The 21,905-nt window shown below is 42.2% G+C and overlaps 1 protein-coding gene across 1 annotated transcript in view; it reads right to left on the bottom strand.

The window, feature by feature from the left end:
- ANKFY1 (ankyrin repeat and FYVE domain containing 1) overlaps positions 1-21,905 on the bottom strand; it is a 59,797-nt gene that overhangs the window by 33,432 nt on the left and 4,460 nt on the right. Inside the window, exons 2-4 of the mRNA XM_048824194.2 lie at positions 7,471-7,663; positions 5,644-5,762; positions 1,959-2,094 (exon numbers count right to left, since the gene is read on the bottom strand). Coding sequence (XP_048680151.1) covers positions 1,959-2,094; positions 5,644-5,762; positions 7,471-7,663 — 448 coding nt within the window. The remainder of the gene's footprint in view (positions 1-1,958; positions 2,095-5,643; positions 5,763-7,470; positions 7,664-21,905) is intronic.

Genomic DNA, 21,905 nt, shown 5'->3' with positions numbered 1-21,905 from the left:
TCAGGAAAGAAAGATTTTTCCTGAAAGGTCAGATTCCCATTTCCAACAAAAGCTGGTCACTCAGATACAGGAACATCTGAAGGCTAGCAGTGAAGCAATGTCATGTTTACCAGTAGTATACAAATTCTTGTTATTTATACAACTGCCTCCTTAGAAAAGCTTCAACAGAAATGGCTTTATGAAACGGACCAACCTAGAGACTCCCATAATAGTGTATTTCACAGCACTGTGGAGAGAGCAGCATGTTAAAGAGTTCCCTCCAAAGTAAGGGAGGGCACCCTCAATCTTCCCATTGAGGTAGGCTGAAATACATTTGCTGTTGTAAGGACAGTAGTTGCAACAGTCTCACATCACCGAGTTTGACACCCAGTGGAGCTGCTCCAGCTTTCACACTTAAGAATGAACACTGTAAAAGGTACTGTAAAATGCAGATTTGTGAGGAAGACAGGAAAGTGAAGACTTATCCTTGGGAAGAGGTCATTCCCTTCACACTTTTTGGGCGTACAAGAACATGCATGTTTGCAAATCCTACAAACTTACAAAATAGCATGTTGTCTACACCAAGGAGACTGAAAGTAGTTTTCACATAGTCAAGAGATCTAGTTATTTTGGACCCACCATTAATGGCTATCAGCATACTTGTATAATTATACCATTGCCTCCCATCAGTTACTGAAAGTTTACCTAGCAAAAATGGAGAAGCATGGTAGAAGACACCAGAAAGTACCTGCAGTTCTGCTAAGGCTGTAGTAAGACACTGGATATCAATCATTAGTATACTGGATTTTTTTAGTACTATAAAAAACCCAATTACAATAAAAGGCTTAAATGTTTAAAATTTTGGCTTGTGTTCGCCACAATGAAGAAAAAAGTGCCAAGATGAGGTTAAGTGCTAGACTTAAGACACCACTCAGTAACAGGGCCAAAAGCAATGCAAGATCACTAGGTACAAAACTGCAGTTTGTTAATTGACAGGATATACGACTTAGAAGTTAGATCAGGGAAGATTGCTCCTGTGGATTGAGCCAGTGATCTCTGTTTTCCAGGAAAATGTTCACCGTATGCTGCCAATGCCTGCTAGCAGGTTAAAAAAAAAAAAAGGAAGAAACTGAGAGGCCATTTCAGCAATAACTGACAGAAGTCCAGAATAAGACTATGCTTTATTTACTGACCTTTAGGGTCATTTCATAAGGAAGGTCCAGACCTCTTTATATAGTCTTTGGAAGAGTGGGTGAGGAACGACATTAATCCCTGTGGTCATTTTGCCCTGCCTCCCTCCTACTCTCCATTCTCCCCAAGCATGTCATTTAGCAATATTATTTTTAGTTTTAAAAATCTGAAGAAATTTATAATTAAGAGGATGACCCAAACTTGGCATTTAAAATAGCCAATATGTTCAAGATATATTGCTACTATTGATAAGGTTGCATTTTCATTTTAGCCAGTCACTGAACCAGCAGAAAGAAAAAAAAAGAGCTGAAGAGTGAAGCTTTCATGTCTAGTAACTCAAAAGCCATTTCTTGTCAATACTGTAACAGATTTGCTTTGTTATAGGAAAAAAATGTCAGGAAAGGTAACTCACTCAACAGTAACACTCACTCAGGTTTTCTAGTCATGTCACATTAGAGGCATGGGCTTATGGGTAATTGGTGAGTTAGGGGGAATATACAGGAATAGTTCACTCTTTAATCAAGGGCGTGGCTTGTGTAACAGTGTAAGGACAAGCTTGATTTTTCTGCTTATGACCAGCTGAAATTCTTGTTCTACAATTTAAAAACAAAATCATTTTCTTTTAATTATACCTCTCATCTTAACTCACATCCATGAGTTAATATCTGCTAGCAATAGAATGTAATGTAACAGTTATTTACATTAGCACAAATAGATTTCCAAGAGCCTGGCTAATTAGAGCCCAGCCACAACATTCTAGAAGCTTGAACGTATTCACAGCAACTTGCCTTTCCCTGAGGAGTTGTAGTTGAAACCGATTAGCTAATTTCATCAGTTCTGTCAAGAATACATCATCTTCTCTCAGTTCTAGCTCATCTGTGTAGATCCAACGCAACATTGCCATGGTCACCTCAGGGTCAGCATCTGGTGAAAAAATGTGACCAGGTGAAAAATCCAGCTACTTAAGTCTCCAATATTTGCAGTTCAACAGAAATCACTGTAATTTTACCACCCAAAATCAAGTGTTTCTTAAAGGACACAATAGGTCTGTTGTCATACCATCTATCTTAGACCTCCAACTATGCAGGGAAAAGGTAGGTCAACAGTTACCTGAGGGATCAAAGAAAACCCAAGGTGCTGTAAGCAGTGTTATTGCAAGTCAGAAGGTGCCACGCTTCCTTCCTTGTCAGTACTGATCCAACTCAATGTTATGTGATACTATCGCTCAAAGTTACCCTATTAAGACAGCGGTTGACCTTACTGCAAGAGAGCCAACATCTCTTCTCTAAAAGAGGATATTAGCCCTGATGTCCTAGGCAAATTCCAACATGAATAATTACTTTCTGCCAACTTATGTCCCCACATGGCAGTTTCACTTGTATAAATTGCTCTTCCTGCCCCATACTGTGCTATAGTGTTGCTGCATGCTATTAATAGCTGCTTATTACCACCCAGAGGTGGTTGCAGCTATTCTTATATCTAGTTTACAATGCTGTTTGTGATCCTTCCATAAGAAAGGTGCTTGAGAAAGGCAAGATATTTTAATTTATCTTTAAATGGTTAGATTAGTAGAAGACATTTGATTTAAATTTCTTAACTCTGCAGGACTCTTACAGTGCGTGCACTCCAGTATATGAAACCCATTGCCACAAGAGGCCAGAGGTATCAATTCTTGTAACACTGCAAACTGCTACCTATTCTAAAAAGAGTTGTAATAGGAAGCTGTCTAAGCTAGGTTTAAACTTGCTCCCAATAACAAGACATTAATACAGGTGTAGACAGGAGCTTGATGAGTAGTAACATGCATGCCCTCATAATTGGAGCAATAAAGATACTATTAGCAATGTTCCATCAACTGAGTGGCTTTTAAAAAAAATAGGCAAGACACTTAATAAATTACTTCTGTGTTGAATAAGCAAATGTTTTAAAAATCAGGTTTGTTGGGCATAAGTAGGGAAATCCCAGAGTTTCCATACAGTGTTAAGATTTTCACATAGGAAGTTTTAAATAGATGTATCCTGTAGACCTAAGTCATATTTACAGGCCATGCATTAAGTATTCTTCCAGATGCCACCTGGTACAGAACTCTCTAAGCAACAGCGCTCTGTGCCAGAACAGTAAGGTAAACACCTCAAGCAGAACAGGCCAAGCTATTTTAAAGTAGCTGAAGACACAAGGAGGATGAGGTAATGTATCTTTTCATGGACCAGCTTCTGCTGGAGAGAGACAAGCTTTTGAGCTGAGAGAGAAGCTTTCAACCTTACACAGAACTGCTCAAGTTCAAAAGCTTCTATCACCAACAGAAGCTGGTCCATAAAAAGGTATTATCTCATCCACCTTGTGTCTCTAACATCCTGGGACCAACATAGCAAGCAGCTAGTGAGTAAGTTTTATACAGCTCTTTAGTTTGGACATTGTCATTTAGCATCTCCTTTTCCAAAAAAGGAAAACCTAAACTATGTTTAAGCCTCAATATTTCATCTTGAGGTTTTACAGATATTTACCATATAGACTATGGAACTGTACTATTTAGACAAGTTCAGTAGGCTTTTATGAAATTTAGCCAATAGGCTCAGAAACAGATGAGAGACTAATTTCACATGCACATTCCAACCATTGGGTGCATAAGTCTCTCTCTCGCTCTCAAAGACAGACTAACAAAGATTCTGGATCACCTAGTGTAATACTCCTAATGAGCATCATGACCATGTACAATTGACTCAAGACACTTAATAAAGAGGACTCTGTCCAGAGGGAAAGCGCTTCCTTTTATTACAGTTTCAACTTAAATGTTAACTGGATATTCCGTATTTGAATGTTACAATTCTTGAAGTGAGGATATAAAACTGCTATGCCTTAATCTCTCAGTGGCTAAATTTGAGACTTCCCAATAAAGTGTTAACGCAAGTTATCCTAACACTTTGTATCAGGAGCTTTGGAACACTAGCACTAAGGTTCTCACAACCAGAAGTACAGTAACTGGCATGAAGAGCAGTTTATGTAATACAATATCTTCTGACCTATTTCTTGGCATCAGTGATCTTCGGGCTGTTTGAATAGCAGGAAGGTGTGGTAACTTTTCTGAAGTGAAGCTTCTGCAAAGAAGCTTATTTGCTATGGCTTGCTTCTTCCCAAAATATGGATTGTTTCTAGGATTCATGATTAATCAAAGGCTTTGATAGCAGTGCCTGAAGTTTAGTCTTGCAGACTGACAAGCCATACTTTAAATTTTTCTCTCATTTCCATCTGCAAGTTGCTCTTGCTCAAAGGATAAAATTATCCTTCCTTCTACTAGATCAGGTTGGGGCCAAGACATCCTGGTAAGAAGTGCACAAACTTTTCTAAACAGCTATCAGGGACCACCATGGCAACAGAACAGAGGAACTATGTACAATCCCTGAACCAAGGTACTATCTTTAACAGGTAAGATGAGTTCAATAGATGTGGTATCATTCTAGTCACATCTACTCGTACTGTGAAATGGACACTGCCCAGCCTTCCCTTAAGTTTCAGTTCTCTAGAGAGTTTATCAACGTTTTCATCCAGTTAGTAAGCTAGAAGTTAAGAAAATTACTCACTCAGTCCAGCATTGAATATGAAGCACTTTTTCCATCATGAAAAAGCTACATTTAAGAAAGCTTGTGTCAGTTGGCAATTCCAAGACTTGCGTTGATTGTACCAGTGTTGCTGAAAAGTGGTTTCATGCAACACTGTCACTGAGCATCACAAAGAGGTAGTCAAACAAGTTTCTAGTGTTTTGATGAAACACCTAAAAACCTACTTGATCAATATTAGTTCTTCAGATATTGAAAGCAAAACAGCAGAGGAAGGAAGTTTTCAAGGAGCTAATTCCCAATGTTCACTAGAGGGATTATAAGTAGTACCCCATCACTGTACAAGCACATGAAATGAAAAGCCTGCTATATCCAGCATTAAACTCAGAAATGTTATTGTGAATGGCAAGGTGATTACTCCCTTTTTAACCAGAACTAGGGAGTGTGCATCTCAGAGAAAATTCACAAGCCATTTGGGTTGAGCAGTAAGTGCTGTTTTTGCAGCCTGGGTAAGCTATTTGACCATAGGTCTCTAAAGACAATGTGCAAGGGCACACGTCCTCAAAGATATCAAACAGGCTAAATTCATAGAATACTTAAAGCAAAGGAGTAATCTGGCTCTTTCAGACAGCTTTGTTTCACCCCACCCCCGCACTATATTTAATTCCCTATCAAGAAAGGGAGTGAATCACTGCACTTACCTTCCACATCATTAAAATGGAGAGGATGGGTTATTGATTTAACTAACATTAAATTTGCAAGTCTGTTACAGAGAGTCAAGGCTTCATAATTAATGGAAAAAAACTCTGTAGTCAGAATAGTATTGTGAATGATGAGATGTAACCTTTTCCCAAAGGGCCTTTTCATTAGTTGTTTCACAGACATTCAAAGCATCACACACCGACAAGCAGCAACTAACCTGACAGATCCAGTTCCTCAGTTGACACTAGGCTGGCTAGACTCCAAGTCTCACTGCGGGCTGCCAACACAAATTTGTGAGCTCTGATGTGCTTGTCCCCAACCTTTATCTTCAGATCACTGATAGATGAAAAAGCACACATGTATATACAAACATACCCCTTGTGCTTAGGCACTTATGGACTCTGCATCTCTCAAATATCTACAATGTAATAACATTTAAGTATCTAATTTTACACTGAATTGTTTTCTATTAGGTAAAAGTCTCTTGCATTAATATATTAAAGGCAAAACAGTAGGTTCATTCTTTCAACAAGTTAAGAAAGAAATTTTCAAGAGTAACCCAACTGTTATCACCACAAGGAAAATGCAAGCTCAGCCCTGTGATGAACGTTCATTAAAAAAATATATTCATTCAGTAAGTAGTTCATACAGCACAGACCAACATCAGTAATTGACAAGATGGGGAGTGTGTAGACCCACAATTCAGCCCAGAGACAGGCTCAGGCAAGATTACTTAAAGGACTATCAAAGCACATTTGACAGAACAGTCAACCTGTATAAAAGTAAAAACCCAGAAATACCCCATTTCCAGTACAGCTGCTGTCAGGGAACACTGATCGCACAGATCATTTTTAGTCAGAGCATTCTTTTTATTCAGAAACAGTACACAGACTGATCATTTTCCTCCATCTAACATTATATAGTTAAGGTGTTATGTTCTTAAACACGTTGGATTATTTTTCATCCACTTGTTCTTGCTAACTAAAGCTATATACTTTAACCTTCACCACCATTACTCCCCACCCCAAAACAAACAAAGCCTTACTTGGGAACTTAAATGCTTATTCCCAAAAGAAACCATTTCTTTTTGGAGCTAATATTTGGACCACTACCCTATTCCTATTTAAAAAAAGGCTATGAAATCCTGAACACTCAAAGCAGAGCAGATCTAGGTTCAGATTCTTTTTTGTGTATCAGTGCTTTCATACAAACTCTTTTGGCTATCACACTTGCATAAATTTGTACAATATACATGGCAAGATATAATAAATACTACTTTACAAATTTGATTCTACTAGTTTCCCCATACTGTCTTTAAAAAAAACCCACAACACACACAAAAAACACCCCTCCTCCCCCCCAAAAACCGGCAAGGAATGCTCTCTCAGGATCACCCAAGTCTCAGATAAGAGACTGTCTACCAAGTGCCAGCAAAGCGCACTAGAGGGATGTGATTTGTGAAGTGCTCTAACTGCCCCATGTAAATCCTGTTGGCTCTCTCTAAAAGGGTATTTTCACATTAATGGTCAAATTAGATACCATTTACGGAGGGCCAGAGGACACCAGCAGGGTCAATGGCGGGGTAAAACGGGGGGAGGGGGGCGGGGAAGAACAGTTAAAGCACACCACATTCAGGTGCTTTACAAAATCACACTCCTTTTGCATTGCTATGCCATGTAGACAAGCCTAAAAAGAGAGATGGTTGGTTTTAAGAACACTTTGTAAAAATAAAGCAGGTGTTATCTGAACAAAAATAAGAGACGCCAGCATCTAACTTCACACAGTAAGTTCCCCATTAAATTATCCTGAAGCATACCATGTTTGAAAACAACTGGTTGGTTAGATTTAGCTTTGTCACCAAAATTGGCAGGAAAAAAAAATAAGACAGGCTGATACTATACTTAATTTTAGCTACACCAAAAAAAAGCCACATACTAAGTACAGACAGTCTCTCCCCCTTACAGCTCAGAATCTGAAATAGCTGGTGAGGAAGAGATTTACAGTTTCATCAATATAGCTTCTATTTCCAGGATGCATTTCTTACCTATACTGTTCCTGCTCATAAAGCTCAGCTACAATGGTGAGAAGTCGACTGATGAAGGAGTCACTGGCATTCTCTTTGTTAGACTGGGCAGCCAACAGAGTACACCTCCTCTCTGTATCGGCTAGCTTCTTCTGCAGTTTTACATACTCCTGGCGGAGAAGCATTAGGTGCTTCTCCAATTTGGCCACCTCCTCTGCAAAATAGAAACATGCAGTTCAGTTGAAAGGCTGAACAAAAGCCTTAATACACTTCTTTTGGAAATTCTGTGATATCATCCCCTCCCCCAATTTACTATTTCTATTTCAGCAAATCTGTTCGCCTTAATTTGCTCACTAGCACTATCTACCTGTAATCATCACTAAACTCTCATTTTTATACGGCTGGTCAAATGGAAGTTTACCAGTCATGCCCTGTCCCTTAGAGTGAATGCTTACACCAGAGGTTCTCAAACTGTGGTCAGCAGACCACTGCTCCATTCAGGTGGTCTGGGGATAGTTCCTTCTAAGGTGCGTGCCTGAGTGGCTGCAAACAAGAGAATGAAGGGCCACCCACCTAATTAGTGGAACCACACAGGCATGACTCCACTAATTAGGTGCCTGGACCCTGGAGAAGACATGTAAGATGAGGTGGTGGCCTTGTGGGGGAAAATAGGGGATAGGTGGGAGACGGCAGTGGGGTGAGGGGAATTTGGGACATGCAGGGCTGTGGCAGCCAGAGAAAAGAGGCAACTTTCCCCAGCTCCAGGGCTGCGGCTGCCAGCCCTCCTTCCCAGCCCCAGCTTGGGGCTGCTGTGGCAGGGGAGAGGGCACACCCATCGCACTAGAAAGGTAAGACTACTAATATTAAAATATGAGTTGTGTGCTTTTATTTGTAGAACAAAAAAGTTAAGTGTTCTTTTAATATAGTGCTTTTATCCAAAGCACTTTACAATAGTGATCCAACAGTACAAACATTTGGAAAGATTAAGTGGTCCGCTGAGACCCTCACCAACTTTCAAGTGGTCCATGGGGAAAAAAAAATTGAGAACCACTGGCCTACACAGTGTTATACCAATTTAATGGTAATACCAGAGTGGATAAAAATGCTTTTTTTAAAATCAATTTTTATTTAAGTCGGAAGTTTTTGATAAAATGCTTTTAAAGGAAGACACCTATCTAAAGATAGTTTTAGATCAAGATACATTATATAGCTCAAAGATAGCTCATCATGGAATAGGGATTATAAATCCTAATTCTAGAATAGGAGACTGTATATTCATGTAATGTTTATATAATGTTATAATTATATAATGTAAAGGAGTTCCAATAGTTAATGGATTAGGGACCTAATCTTATGGGGTTCCAGGAGCTTCTGTATAGACTTAGGCTAATCCTTCTATCTACCCAATGGGACTCAGTGCTCAGTCTAGAAGGTACCATCCGAGATGCTTAGTTTTGCAGTTCTCAAAAACGGTGGATGTGTGTGTCTCCAGAGGTAACATGCTTGTTAACAGCAAAAATATTTTAAAAATATAAGGAGATGAGAAATAAGACCTCAACCCTATTTTCCCTCTGCAAATTTGTGTACAGTCAGTCCCTGACCTCTCTAAAAGTGCAAATTTTCAAAAAGTTCAATGAATTGTTGGGGGTGGAATAGATCTCGACAAGGGGAAGGAGTCTGGAGATAAATGTGAGAAGGGAGGGACAGGCAGCAGAAGCAGAAGTGAAACTGTTTGAGCAGCATATTCCAGAAGTCTTGAGGTCTTTCTGAGCGTAGCCTTCATTGACTGGAGGAGATCTACCATACCTTTCTCTCATGAGAAGGGAAAAATCTATCATGGCAGCAGGTTGTAAGAGACCCCCAGTTTGTGTCTCATCTATCTCCGAGTTGTGAAGAATATGTATTAAGGTTATAACAACCAACAAGAATGCACTTTTACGTAGAAATCCATGCTTAAATAGAGTCTTCCTGACTAGTGATTTAAATCAAATTAATTTAAATCAAATCCACCCTGGGTAACACTTTCCAAAACAATAGTTCAATTGGTTAAACACTAATTAGACAAAATCCCCAAGCATCAACAAGCTTAAAAAAAACAAAAACAAAACAAAACTATACCACATCTTTTACAGACAGAAAGCAAAAGCAGACATTTGAAATTTTTGCAAGTCTGATGCTCTGGGGAGCACTGGGGTTAGTACAAGCTCAGTTTGATCACTTCTCCCCTACTGGGGATTAGTGGTTCAAACCTTCCCCTTATCTCCCCCCCAAAAGCCAAAGATCTAGATGTTTCTACTGCAGTCACCATGATATGAGACTAAAAAAGGCTCAATAGTACCTCTCTTCAGGATCCCACAATCAATCATGCTGAGGGAGTATTGCACAAAAACAGAAGTCACTAAAGGATGCATATATCCCACTTTAAAACTTCTCCAGAGTTACTATCACCTAATTGCCTAGGAACAGAAGGCCGAAATTTTGTTCCCTGCCCGTCAGCTATTATAATTTAACTTAACAGAAGTCCCATCTCCCAGCCTGGGCAAAATGGAGGAGTTAGATTGTGAATGTGCCTATATCCAGAAAGAAAAGGAGTACTTGTGACACTTTAGAGACAAATCAATTTATTTGAGCATAAGTTCCACAGTATGCATCCGATGAAGTGAGCTGTAGCTCACGAAAGGTTATGCTCAAATAAATTGGTTAGCCCTGGTCTACACTAGGACTTTAGGTCGAATTTAGCAGCGTTAAATCGATGTAAACCTGCATCCGTCCACACAATGAAGCCCTTTATTTCGACTTAAAGGGCTCTTAAAATCGATTTCCTTACTCCACCCCTGACAAGTGGATTAGCGCTTAAATCGACATTGCCGGCTCGAATTTGGGGTACTGTGGACACAATTCGATGGTATTGGCCTCCGGGAGCTACCCCAGAGTGCTCCATTATGACCGCTCTGGACAGCACTCTCAACTCAGATGCACTGGCCAGGTAGACAGGAAAAGAACCGCCAACTTTTGAATCTCATTTCCTGTTTGGCCAGCGTGGCAAGCTGCAGGTGACCATGCAGAGCTCATCAGCACAGGTGACCATGATGGACTCCCAGAATCGCAAAAGAGCTCCAGCATGGACCGAACGGGAGGTACGGGATCTGATCGCTGTTTGGGGAGAGGAATCCGTGCTATCAGAACTCCGTTCCAGTTTTCGAAATGCCAAAACCTTTGTCAAAATCTCCCAGGGCATGAAGGACAGAGGCCATAACAGGGACCCGAAGCAGTGCCGCGTGAAACTGAAGGAGCTGAGGCAAGCCTACCAGAAAACCAGAGAGGCGAACAGCCGCTCTGGGTCAGAGCCCCAAACATGCCGCTTCTATGATGAGCTGCATGCCATTTTAGGGGGTTCAGCCACCACTACCCCAGCCGTGTTGTTTGACTCCTTCAATGGAGATGGAGGCAATACGGAAGCAGGTTTTGGGGACGAAGAAGATGATGATGAGGAGGAGGTTGTAGATAGCTCACAGCAAGCAAGCGGAGAAACCGGTTTTCCCGACAGCCAGGAACTGTTTCTCACCCTAGACCTGGAGCCAGTACCCCCCGAACCCACCCAAGGCTGCCTCCTGGACCCAGCAGGCGGAGAAGGGACCTCTGGTGAGTGTACCTTTTAAAATACTATACATGGTTTAAAAGCAAGCATGTGAAAGGATTACTTTGCCCTGGCATTTGCGGTTCTCCTAGATGTAGTCCTAAAGCCTTTGCAAGAGGTTTCTGGGGAGGGCAGCTTTATTGCGTCCTTCATGGTAGGACACTTTACCACTCCAGGCCAGTAACACGTACTCGGGAAACATTGTAGAACACAGCATTGCAGTGTATGTTTGCTGGCATTCAGTAAGCGAGTCAGTAAACTGCGCCAGCGCGCCTTTAAACGTCCAAATGCACATTCTACCACCATTCTGCACTTGCTCAGCCTGTAGTTGAACAGCTCCTGACTACTGTCCAGGCTGCCTGTGTACGGCTTCATGAGCCATGGCATTAAGGGGTAGGCTGGGTCCCCAAGGATACATATAGGCATTTCAACATCCCCAACAGTTATTTTCTGGTCTGGGAATAAAGTCCCTTCCTGCAGCTTTTGAAACAGACCAGAGTTCCTGAAGATGTGAGCATCATGCACCTTTCCCGGCCATCCCACGTTAATGTTGGTGAAACGTCCCTTGTGATCCACCAGAGCTTGCAGCACTATCGAAAAGTACCCCTTGAGGTTTATGTACTCGGCGGCTTGGTGCTCCGGTGCCAAGATAGGGATATGGGTTCCGTCTATAGCCCCACCACAGTTAGGGAATCCCATTGCAGCAAAGCCATCCACTATGACCTGCACATTTCCCAGGGTCACTACCCTTGATATCAGCAGATCTTTGACTGCGTGGGCTACTTGCATCACAGCAGCCCCCACAGTAGATTTGCCCACTCCAAATTGATTCCAACTGACCGGTAGCTGTCTGGCGTTGCAAGCTTCCACAGGGCTATCGCCACTCGCTTCTCAACTGTGAGGGCTGCTCTCATCTTGGTATTCATGCGCCTCAGGGCAGGGGAAAGCAAGTCACAAAGTTCCATGAAAGTGCCCTTACGCATGCGAAAGTTTCGCAGCCACTGGGAATCGTCCCAGACCTGCAACACTATGCGGTCCCACCAGTCTGTGCTTGTTTCCCGAGCCCAGAATCGGCGTTCCACAGCATGAACCTGCCCCATTAGCACCATGAGGCATGCATTGGCAGGGCCCATGCTTTCAGAGAAATCTGTGTCCATGTCCTGATCACTCACGTGACCGCGCTGACGTCGCCTCCTCGCCCGGTATCGCTTTGCCAGGTTCTGGTGCTGCATATACTGCTAGATAATGCGTGTGGTGTTTAATGTGCTCCTAATTGCCAAAGTGAGCTGAGCGGCCTCCATGCTTGCCTTGGTATGGCGTCCGCACAGAAAAAAGGCGCGGAACGATTGTCTGCTGTTGCTCTGATGGAGGGAGAGGCGACTGACGACACGGCTTACAGGGTTGGCTTCAGGGAGCTAAAATCAACAAAGGGGGTGCCTGTACATCAAGGAGTATTTCAGGCAGGACTTCACGGAGGGTTCCAATAAGAAATGGTGCACCTAAGTTATTGTCCTTATTGGAACAAGAAGGTTAGCCTGGCCTCTGATTGATACATGGCTAGATTTACCTCGCTGCACCTTCTCTGTGAGTGACTGCAGTGTGATCTAGAGGAATGAGTCCCCTAGACAGGGGAGGAGGCAAATGAGTACAAAACAAATCTGGTCTATTTCTTGTTCTGAGCCACTCCATCTATCTTTTACATCTTTGGCTGGCAGCAGACGGTGCAGAAGGACTACATGCCATCCACATCTCTTGCCTGCCCGGCAGAAGATGGTACAGTACGACTGCTAGCAATCCTCATCTCTTGCCTGCCTGGCAGAAGATGGTACAGTACGACTGCTAGCAGTCCGTATCGCCTGCCCGCTCACCATAAGACAGTTCAATAGGACTGACTGCAGGACTAAAGAGAATGACCTGGTCAAGTCACTCCAAATTTAGTCCCTGCACCCATGTCTGCCCAGGCGCTCCCAGCCGACGTGGCCAGGAGCACCTCGGACACGACGAGGACGACTACCAGTCGTATTGCACCGTCTGCTGCCAGAAGGCAATGGGTTGCTGCTACTGTGCAGCAAAGCCGTACCGCGTCTGCCAGCACCCAGGAGACATAGGGTGACGGTTACCTGAGCGGGCTCCATGCTTGCAGTGGTATGGCGTCTGCACAGGTAACTCAGGAAGAAAGGCGTGAAATGATTGTCTGCCCTTGCTTTCACGGAGGGAGGGAGAGAACGGGGGCCTGACAATACGTACCCAGAACCACCCGCGACAATGTTTTAGCCCCATCAGAGTGCTCCATTGTGACTGCTCTGGACAGCACTCTCAGATGCCCGATTGTTTGCCGTTGCTCTGACGCCGGGAGGGGCGCTTACAGGGTTGGCTTCAGGGAGCTAAAATCAACAAAGGGGGTGGCTTTACATCAAGGAGTATTTCAGGCAGGACTTCACGGAGGGTTCCAATAAGAAATGGTGCACCTAAGTTATTGTCCTTATTGGAACAAGAAGGTTAGCCTGGCCTCTGATTGATACATGGCTAGATTTACCTCGCTGCACCTTCTCTGTGAGTGACTGCAGTGTGATCTAGAAGAATGAGTCCCCTAGACAGGGGAGGGGGGGAAGCAAAGGAGTACAAAACAAATCTGGTCTATTTCTTGTTCTGAGCCACTCCATCTATCTTTTACATCTTTGGCTGGCAGCAGACGGTGCAGAAGGACTGTATGCCATCCACATCTCATGGCTGCTCGGCAGAAGATGGTACAGTACGACTGCCAGCAGTCCGTATCGCCTGCCCGCTCACCATAAGACGGTTCAATAGGACTGACTGCAGGACTAAAGAGAATGACCTGGTCAAGTCACTCCAAATTTAGTCCCTGCACCCATGTCTGCCCAGGCGCTCCCAGCCGACGTGGCCAGGAGCACCTCGGACACGACGAGGACGACTACCAGTCGTATTGCACCGTCTGCTGCCAGAAGGCAATGGGTTGCTGCTACTGTGCAGCAAAGCCGTACCGCGTCTGCCAGCACCCAGGAGACATAGGGTGACGGTTACCTGAGCGGGCTCCATGCTTGCAGTGGTATGGCGTCTGCACAGATAACTCAGGAAAAAAGGCGCGAAATGATTGTCTGCCCTTGCTTTCACGGAGGGAGGGAGGGAACGGGGGCCTGACGATATGTACCCAGAACCACCCGCGACAATGTTTTAGCCCCATCAGGCATTGGGATCTCAACCCAGAATTCCAATGAGCAGCGGAGACTGCGGGAACTGTGGGATAGCTACCCACAGTGCAACGCTCCGGAAGTCGACTCTAACCTCGGTACTGTGGAAGCACTCCGCCGAGTTACTGCACTTAATGCACTTAGAGCATTTTCTGTTGGGGGGGACACACACTCGAATATATAAAACCGATTTCTAAAAAACCGACTTCTATAAATTCGACCTTATTCCGTAGTGTAGGCATACCCTTAGTCTCTAAGGTGCCACAAGTACTCCTTTTCTTTTTGCAAATACAGACTAACACAGCTGTTACTCTGAAATACATCCAGAAAGTTTCTAGCTAAGGCCATTTTTTTAATGGGATTCTGTATTTTAAGACCATGTATGTTGTTTCTGGAATTAAAAAGACTACTATGTCTCTTCCGTATCTGGATGGAGCACTGACAAAGACATTATAAACCAAACATAAAAAAAACAATGAGAAACAATCCATCCCATACTGACAGGGGAAGAGATTAGATGACCGAGGTCTTCTCTAATTATAGTTTAAGATGCTACAATAGCATTTCACTCAGACTAGTTTGCATGGACAAACATGCAGATATTGACACTTTCGTACAAATATTCTAAATAGCTTTTAACGAGCACCATGGCTTGAATGGTCCCCATGATCCTTGTCCTAAAGAGAACATTCCTTTTTAATGAACGAAAAGACAGGTGGGTTAATCATTAATATGCTTGTTAACGAACCTGGGACAACTTTAGGAAGTTTCCTTTGAACACACTAGTTCAGGGGTGTGTCAACCTGAGGCTCCAGCGCCACATGGAGCTCTTCAGAGGTTAATATGCGGCTCCTTGTATAAGCACCAACTCTGGGGCTGGAGTTACAGGCGCCAACTTTCCAGTGCGTCTGGGGATGCTCACTGCTCAACCCCTGGCTCTGTCTCAGGCCCTGCCCGCACTCCACCCCTTCACCTGAGCCTGCCATGCCCTTGCTCCCCACACAGAACCTCCTGCACACCACAAAACAGCCGATGGGGAGGCACTGATCAGCAGGGCTGCCGGTGGGTGGGAGAGCTGATGGGCTGCTGATGTACTCCTGGGGCTTTTTCCAATGTACATTGGTAAATTCTGGCTCCTCCTCAGGCTCAGGTTAGCCACCCCGGGCTAGATGCTCTTATCTGTTCAACCTTACCTCTGTCTTATCAGCCACAGGCTCACATTACTTGCTCTCACTTGCCATGTAAAGTTTAGATAAAAGCAGAGCTGTTTTTTTTTTTTAATAAAGTCTAAATAGCCTTACCGTGCGTTTAATATAGAGCCTTCCATGAGATAGTCTCACGGGACTTAAACCTAGAAGAGATGCAAGACTTAATGTTCTGTACAGTTGGGTAAATAGAGATAAGTGACTTGCCCAAAGTCACATAGCCAAGCACGAATTTGGGTTCTGTTTCCAGAGTTACCAGCTCCAATCACTAGACAAAACTTCTCCAAGAATACAGATAGAAAAAAATTTCCAAAAATGCCACTTTCTCCTCTAATATGTAGATATCTTACATGGAGAGCAGAAGTCGCTTAATAGAACGCATGGAAAGAACTCAAGAATAACGCCGACCCTTATACTATAGAGGATAATACAAGACTGTTTGCTCTACTTGGATTTGATTTTAACATGAGGAGGCGCAGATGTTTACTGTGACAGCTTTGTTCTAGAAAGCACATCATGAGATATTCCAAGAAAAGTCTTCAATTTCCATTGCCCTGTCGCTCTGTGGTAAGACAGTGCCTATCAGCAATGTCTGAGAGCTTTACAGCTCTTATATTTGCCTTAGCAAGGATGTATGCTTAGTTTTGAAAGTAGATTTTGTGCATTGGCATTGCACAATGCAGCCATCACCCACAGAGAAATGCATGCCTTTTTTTTTAAAAAGCATAAATACACAGAACCATTTATCTAACAGACCAAAGATTCCTACCAAACATACATCTGTTACAGTAGTACCTAAAAAAAGTAGTACTTGGGGCACCTTAGAGATGAATAAATTTGAGCTCACTTCATCGGATGCATGCAGTGGAAAATACAGTGGGGGATTTTATATCCACAGAGACCATGAAACAATGGGTGTTACCATACACACTCAAATGACAGTGATCAGGTAAAGTGAGCTATTACCAGCAGGAGAGGGGAAAAAAAGCCTTTTGTAGCAATAATCGAGGTGGGCCATTTCCAGCAGTTGACAAGAACGTGTGAGGAACAGTAAGGGGGAAAAATAAACATGGGGAAATAGTTTTACTTTGTGTAATGACATCCATCCCCAGTCTTCATTCAAGCCTAATGTAATGGTGTCCAGTTTGCAAATTAATTCCAATTCAGCTGTCTCTCATTGTAGTCTGTTTTTGAAGTTTTTTTGTTGTAATATTGCAACTTTTAGGTCTGTAATTGCGTGACCAGAGAGATTGAAGTCTTCTCCGACTGGTTTTTGAATGTTACAATTCCTGATGTCAGATTTGTGTCTATTTATTCTTTTGCGTAGAGACTGTCCAGTTTGGCCAATGTACATGGCAGAAGGGCGTTGCTGGCACATGATGGCATATATTACATTGGTAGATGTGCAGGTGAACAAGCCTCTGATAGCGTGGCTGACGTGATTAGGCCCTATGATGGTGTCCCCTGAATAGATATGTGGGAACAGTTGACAACAGGTTTTGTTGCAAGGATAGGTTCCTGGGTTAGTGTTTTTGTTGTGTGGTGTGGCATTGCTGGTGAGTATTTGCTTCAGGTTGTCTGTAAGCAAAGACTGGCCTGTCTCCCAAGATCTGAGAGAGTGCTAGTTCCCCCCCACACACACCCCCCATGTTACTCACACCTTCTTGTGAACTGCTTGAAATGGGCCATCCTGATTATCACTACAAAAGTTATTTTCCCTCCTGCCGATAATAGCCCACCTTAATTGATTTGTCTTGTTAGAGTTGGTCCGGCAACCCACAACTTTTCATGTTCTCTATCTATATCTCCCTACTGTATTTTCCACTCCATGCATCTGATAAAATGGGTTTTAGCCCATGAAAGCTTATGCCCAAATAAATTTTAGTCTTTAAGGTGCCGCAAGTACTCCTCGTTCTTTTTGCTGATACAGACTAACACAGCTACCACTCTGAAACCTGTTTCCAAATAAGGTACATGCATAACACTCCATCTTTCGAGGATATACAGTATATTTTCCATTGCATAAATGCCAAAGAAACTGTTAAATGGATTTTAGTACTTCTACAAGCTTTAACTTTCTTTAGAGGAGGACGAGTCACACTCAAAGATGCCAAATGTTTTCAGCCTAGAAGATAACAGGAATTCTCTTTTACTCTATCCCTTACAACCACAGAGCCATCGATCAGTACAAAGGGACAATTAGCATCAAGAGGAAGTGTGTTTTGGAAATACTGTTTCATCAATATCTAAGTTATCACTACAAGCAGGGATCAACAGAACTGAATTCTATTATGTAGTATTTAGACCTAGAAAGATAGGAACTCAGCTGAGCTTTTGAGAATCCTGCAAGGCACGGCCCTTAGGGCAAATCATCCCCCTATCTAGTTTGACTGCAGATAGAATGCATCATTTAGAGATCATGTCAACATTCAGTCTTTGCCCAGGGACTGTTTGACTAATGCTGCTTTAAGAGTTCTTTAAATAGGACATAACCTTTCATCCAATAAGGCAATTGTTTACACCAATATTTTGCCATGAAGAGTAAAACGCAAACGACAGAGCAGGCTCGCTGGGGGCACTGCCAAGTTTAACTATGCCATTAGAACTAGGTAGAGTGAGATTTGTAGCTGTAACTAAAAACCTTAGCCTTTACGATCACTTGTTTTACAAAGTACAGTACAAGCTTAAGTGTCTGCTAGGTAACAAGCAGTATCTGGAGTGACCTTTCTTTAAAGAGGATCATAAATTGTTTTATTCTTTAACAAGGAAAGCTTATTTCACAACACAGGCAGCAGCTACCTATGTTGCTGTACTTCGATATGTTAGCTATTTTACTTCATTAGTTACTTTCAGTGGATCTTCCTTTGTTTTGTTGAAGTAGATTGAACTGGAATGTATTAAGGTCTTTCAGAAAGCTGCAACCTACACTCACATCCTTAAGGATGTATCATTAAGAACAAGCTTCCAGCCTTTTTTGGATCATCTTTGCATGTAATTCATAAGCAAGCAGTTTGTGTGTTGTCGGAAACATGACTGTATTGGTCTGTTACTAGATGGAAATGGCAGACTTAATAACGCACAAAAGGCAGAAGTGTTCAATAGTATTTCAGGGAAAAAAACATAACACTTTCATTTCCTCTAGTATCTCAGGAGGATGCTGAACAGCAGTTACTAAAGTCAGACACTTAAGTCAGCAGGCCCAGATAACCTGTGTCCAACATTTTTAAAAGAGCTAGCTGAGGAGCTCATGGACAGTTAATGTTGATTTTCAGTAAGTTCCAGAAGACTGGAATAAAGCTGATGTGACAAAATTTAAAAAGGGTAAAAAGGATTACTAACTTTTTTTTTGTATAAGAGGTTTGGCTGATAAAGATAATTGTATTACAGTAACACTTTCACAAGGCATTTGACTTGGTACTGCAGGACAGTGGTTAAAAACTAAAGATATAAAACTAATATGTAATGTGTGCCATAGATTAAAAGCTGGCTAATGGATAGGTCTCAAAATATAATTGTAAATGGGGAATCAAATGGGTGTTTCTAGTGGGTTCCTGCAATCGTCAGTTCTTGGCCCTACACTATTTAAAGATATTAATGACCTGGAGAAAAACAATTGCTGATAAAGTTTGCAGATGACAAAAATGGGGCAAGTAGTAAATAACAAAGACAACAGTTCTCTGATCCAGAGCAATCTGAATTGCTTGGTAATCTGGGGATAACCCAACAATATGCATTTTAAATATGGCTAAATGTAAAGCGTATACATCTAGGGACAAAGAATGTAGGCCATACTTATAGGATGAGGGACTTTAATCCTGGAAAGCAGTGACTGAAAAAGATCTCGGGGGCATGGCAGATAGTCAGCTGAACATGAACTTCTTGTGTGAGAGACTGCAGCCAAAAGGGCTAATGGAATCCTTGGATGCATAAACAAGGGAATCTCAAGTAGGAATAGAGGTTATTTTCCCTCTGTATTTAGTACTGCTAACGTTGCTGGAATATGGTGTCCACACTCAAGAAGGATGTGGATAAGAGATAAGGACATTGGTTTCCAGGAGAGCCTCGAGAATGACCCAAGGATTAGAAAATATGCCCTATAGTGATAAGCTAAATGGATTAGGCTCCTGGAGCCTAATAAAGAGAAGGTTAAGGGGTGACTTTATTACAGTCTATAAATAGGTACATGGGATATAAATATTTAACATCTCTCTCTGCTAGACTGAAAAGAGCAACTGTCAAGCTTCAGCTTCCAGCCACTGAACTTATTTTCCAGTCTGACTTAAGGCATAATTTTTTTAACAGTGTAATTAGCCATTGCAAAAACATACTAATGATCATGATGGATTCTCCATCACTGACCATTTTAAAAATCAAGATTGAATGCTTTTCTAAAAGATTCATACTAGGAATTATCTTGGGTAATTTCTATGGCCTATGTTGTATAGATCAGATCACCACAGCAGTCCCTTCCGGCTTTGGAATCTATTGACACTGACACATCCACAGGCAACAAGAGACCTACTGCTTACTTAAACCACAGGACAGCAGAATTAGGTAGGAAGCAATGTATGTCAGTCATTTTAGGTCAGTTAAAAATAAGACTAGACATTACAATGTCTACAGTAGTCGTGTTAGGAGCAAGAAAAGACTGAACCGGAAGTATTAAAAGGCAAGAGTACAAACAAGAGTTCTTCAAATGTTTGACACCTCATAGCACATATTCTATTTATAACCCCTCTCACCATGAGGTAAGTTTCAAAAACAGCACACACATACTTTCATTTTTCAAGTACGGCCTAAACTTTTATGAAGGGCAGACAGACACAGAAGCCAGGAATCTCTTCACATCCTGTTTGACAGATTTCTCTGGCCTTGGAAAAGTCATTTACCCTATCTACCTCAAATTCATCACCTATAAATTGAAACACTTATTGACAAACACGTCTCAATAAACTGACTAATAGATGTTTGCAGAACCACTTAGAGGAGGAGGAGTGCTTAAGCATTAAGTTGCTACTATTACCTAAAAAAAGCCTCATGTCAAAAGCAAACCACCTCAAACTAGTATGGTATATTAACAGGTAAAGACTTCTATATACAATAATCAAAACTTGTCCTTCTCCTCTCCTACCTGAAGTCTCTTAAAATCAAACTCAAAGATAGATTGAACTTGGATAAGTATACAATACAAGGAGAGACTGCCTAACAGTTACTACTGGCAGCTTTTGAAAGTTTATCTGAGACTACTAGGCCAAGCTAGAGACCGAGGGATGGAAATTGCCCTTTTTTAGGTTCAAGGGCAACACATTTGTGAAAAACCCACCCCCTTGCCATGTCTGGCTGCCAAGAAAGATACTGTTTACTACAATGTTGTCCCTGAACGATACATGAGGGCCATCTTTCATATTGACTTCTGGCTGGTGGTCATAAGTGTCAATGCACTCCACCTCCTTCTAGCTGCTGATATTTTTTTGTATCTTCTATTCTCTCTCCCCACACACACACACACACAAACCCTCTGCAATCAGGAGACTAGGAGGGATGGAGAAAGAGAAATCCCAGGATTTCCCTGACCATCACCAGGAGAAGGGAAACCCAACATTTGCTACTTCCTCTACCTCCCCCTTCCCAAACACACATGCCCAATTCTCCTCCCCTTTGAATAATTTAATTGGTACTTTCATGCAGCTCAGGGCATCCCCCCCCGCCCCAGCAGAAGCATGAAATTAGTAAGCTTGATACAGTCACCGTTGTCCACAAGATTCTGAATAAAACCTGAAACTGACCAGTGTAAGCCACAGGTAGAGTGGTCTCCCAAGCTGAGGGAGACTAGAAAGACTCTGGTTAGTTATTTTCACACCCTAAAAAAGGGTTTGGTTTGTGTTTTTAAACTGAAACCTTAAATTCTTATAAATCAACAGTTTATATCTCCTCACTCACCAGGGACAAGAGAACTAGTCAAGCCTTGACAGGCCACTATTATTTCTCATTGTTTGCTACAAATTCACCAGAATATTTGCACAGCAAAAGCTAGGCATTCACTTATCTTGCATGCATGGGTGTGTGCACCCTATATGTTTGTAAAAGTCAGCTACTGCACATTCACGGGCATACACAGTATTAATCTTGTGAGTTGTATGGAGTAGTACACAGCTGCTTTTAATATGAAAATGAAGCCCTGAATATCCAGCCACTAATGATAATGGCAGTCTAGAAATATAAACTTCACAAAAGTTTGTCACAAAAATGCTACTTTGGTCCATGGTGAGACTGCCAATTTCCACCATATAGTTATTCCACTAGTAATTTTTCAGAAAGCACATAGTAGCATTCAAATGTTGACAGCATCAACTCTATACATTAATCTCCTTACAGCTATACATTAGTATGAAGTTTCTCCTGCAT

The sequence above is a fragment of the Caretta caretta genome, chromosome 17 (genome assembly GCF_965140235.1).
Source record: "Caretta caretta isolate rCarCar2 chromosome 17, rCarCar1.hap1, whole genome shotgun sequence".
Classification (NCBI taxonomy): Eukaryota; Metazoa; Chordata; order Testudines; family Cheloniidae; genus Caretta; species Caretta caretta.
Note: the sequence above shows the minus strand (reverse complement) of the source record. Positions and strands in the feature narration are given on the sequence as shown.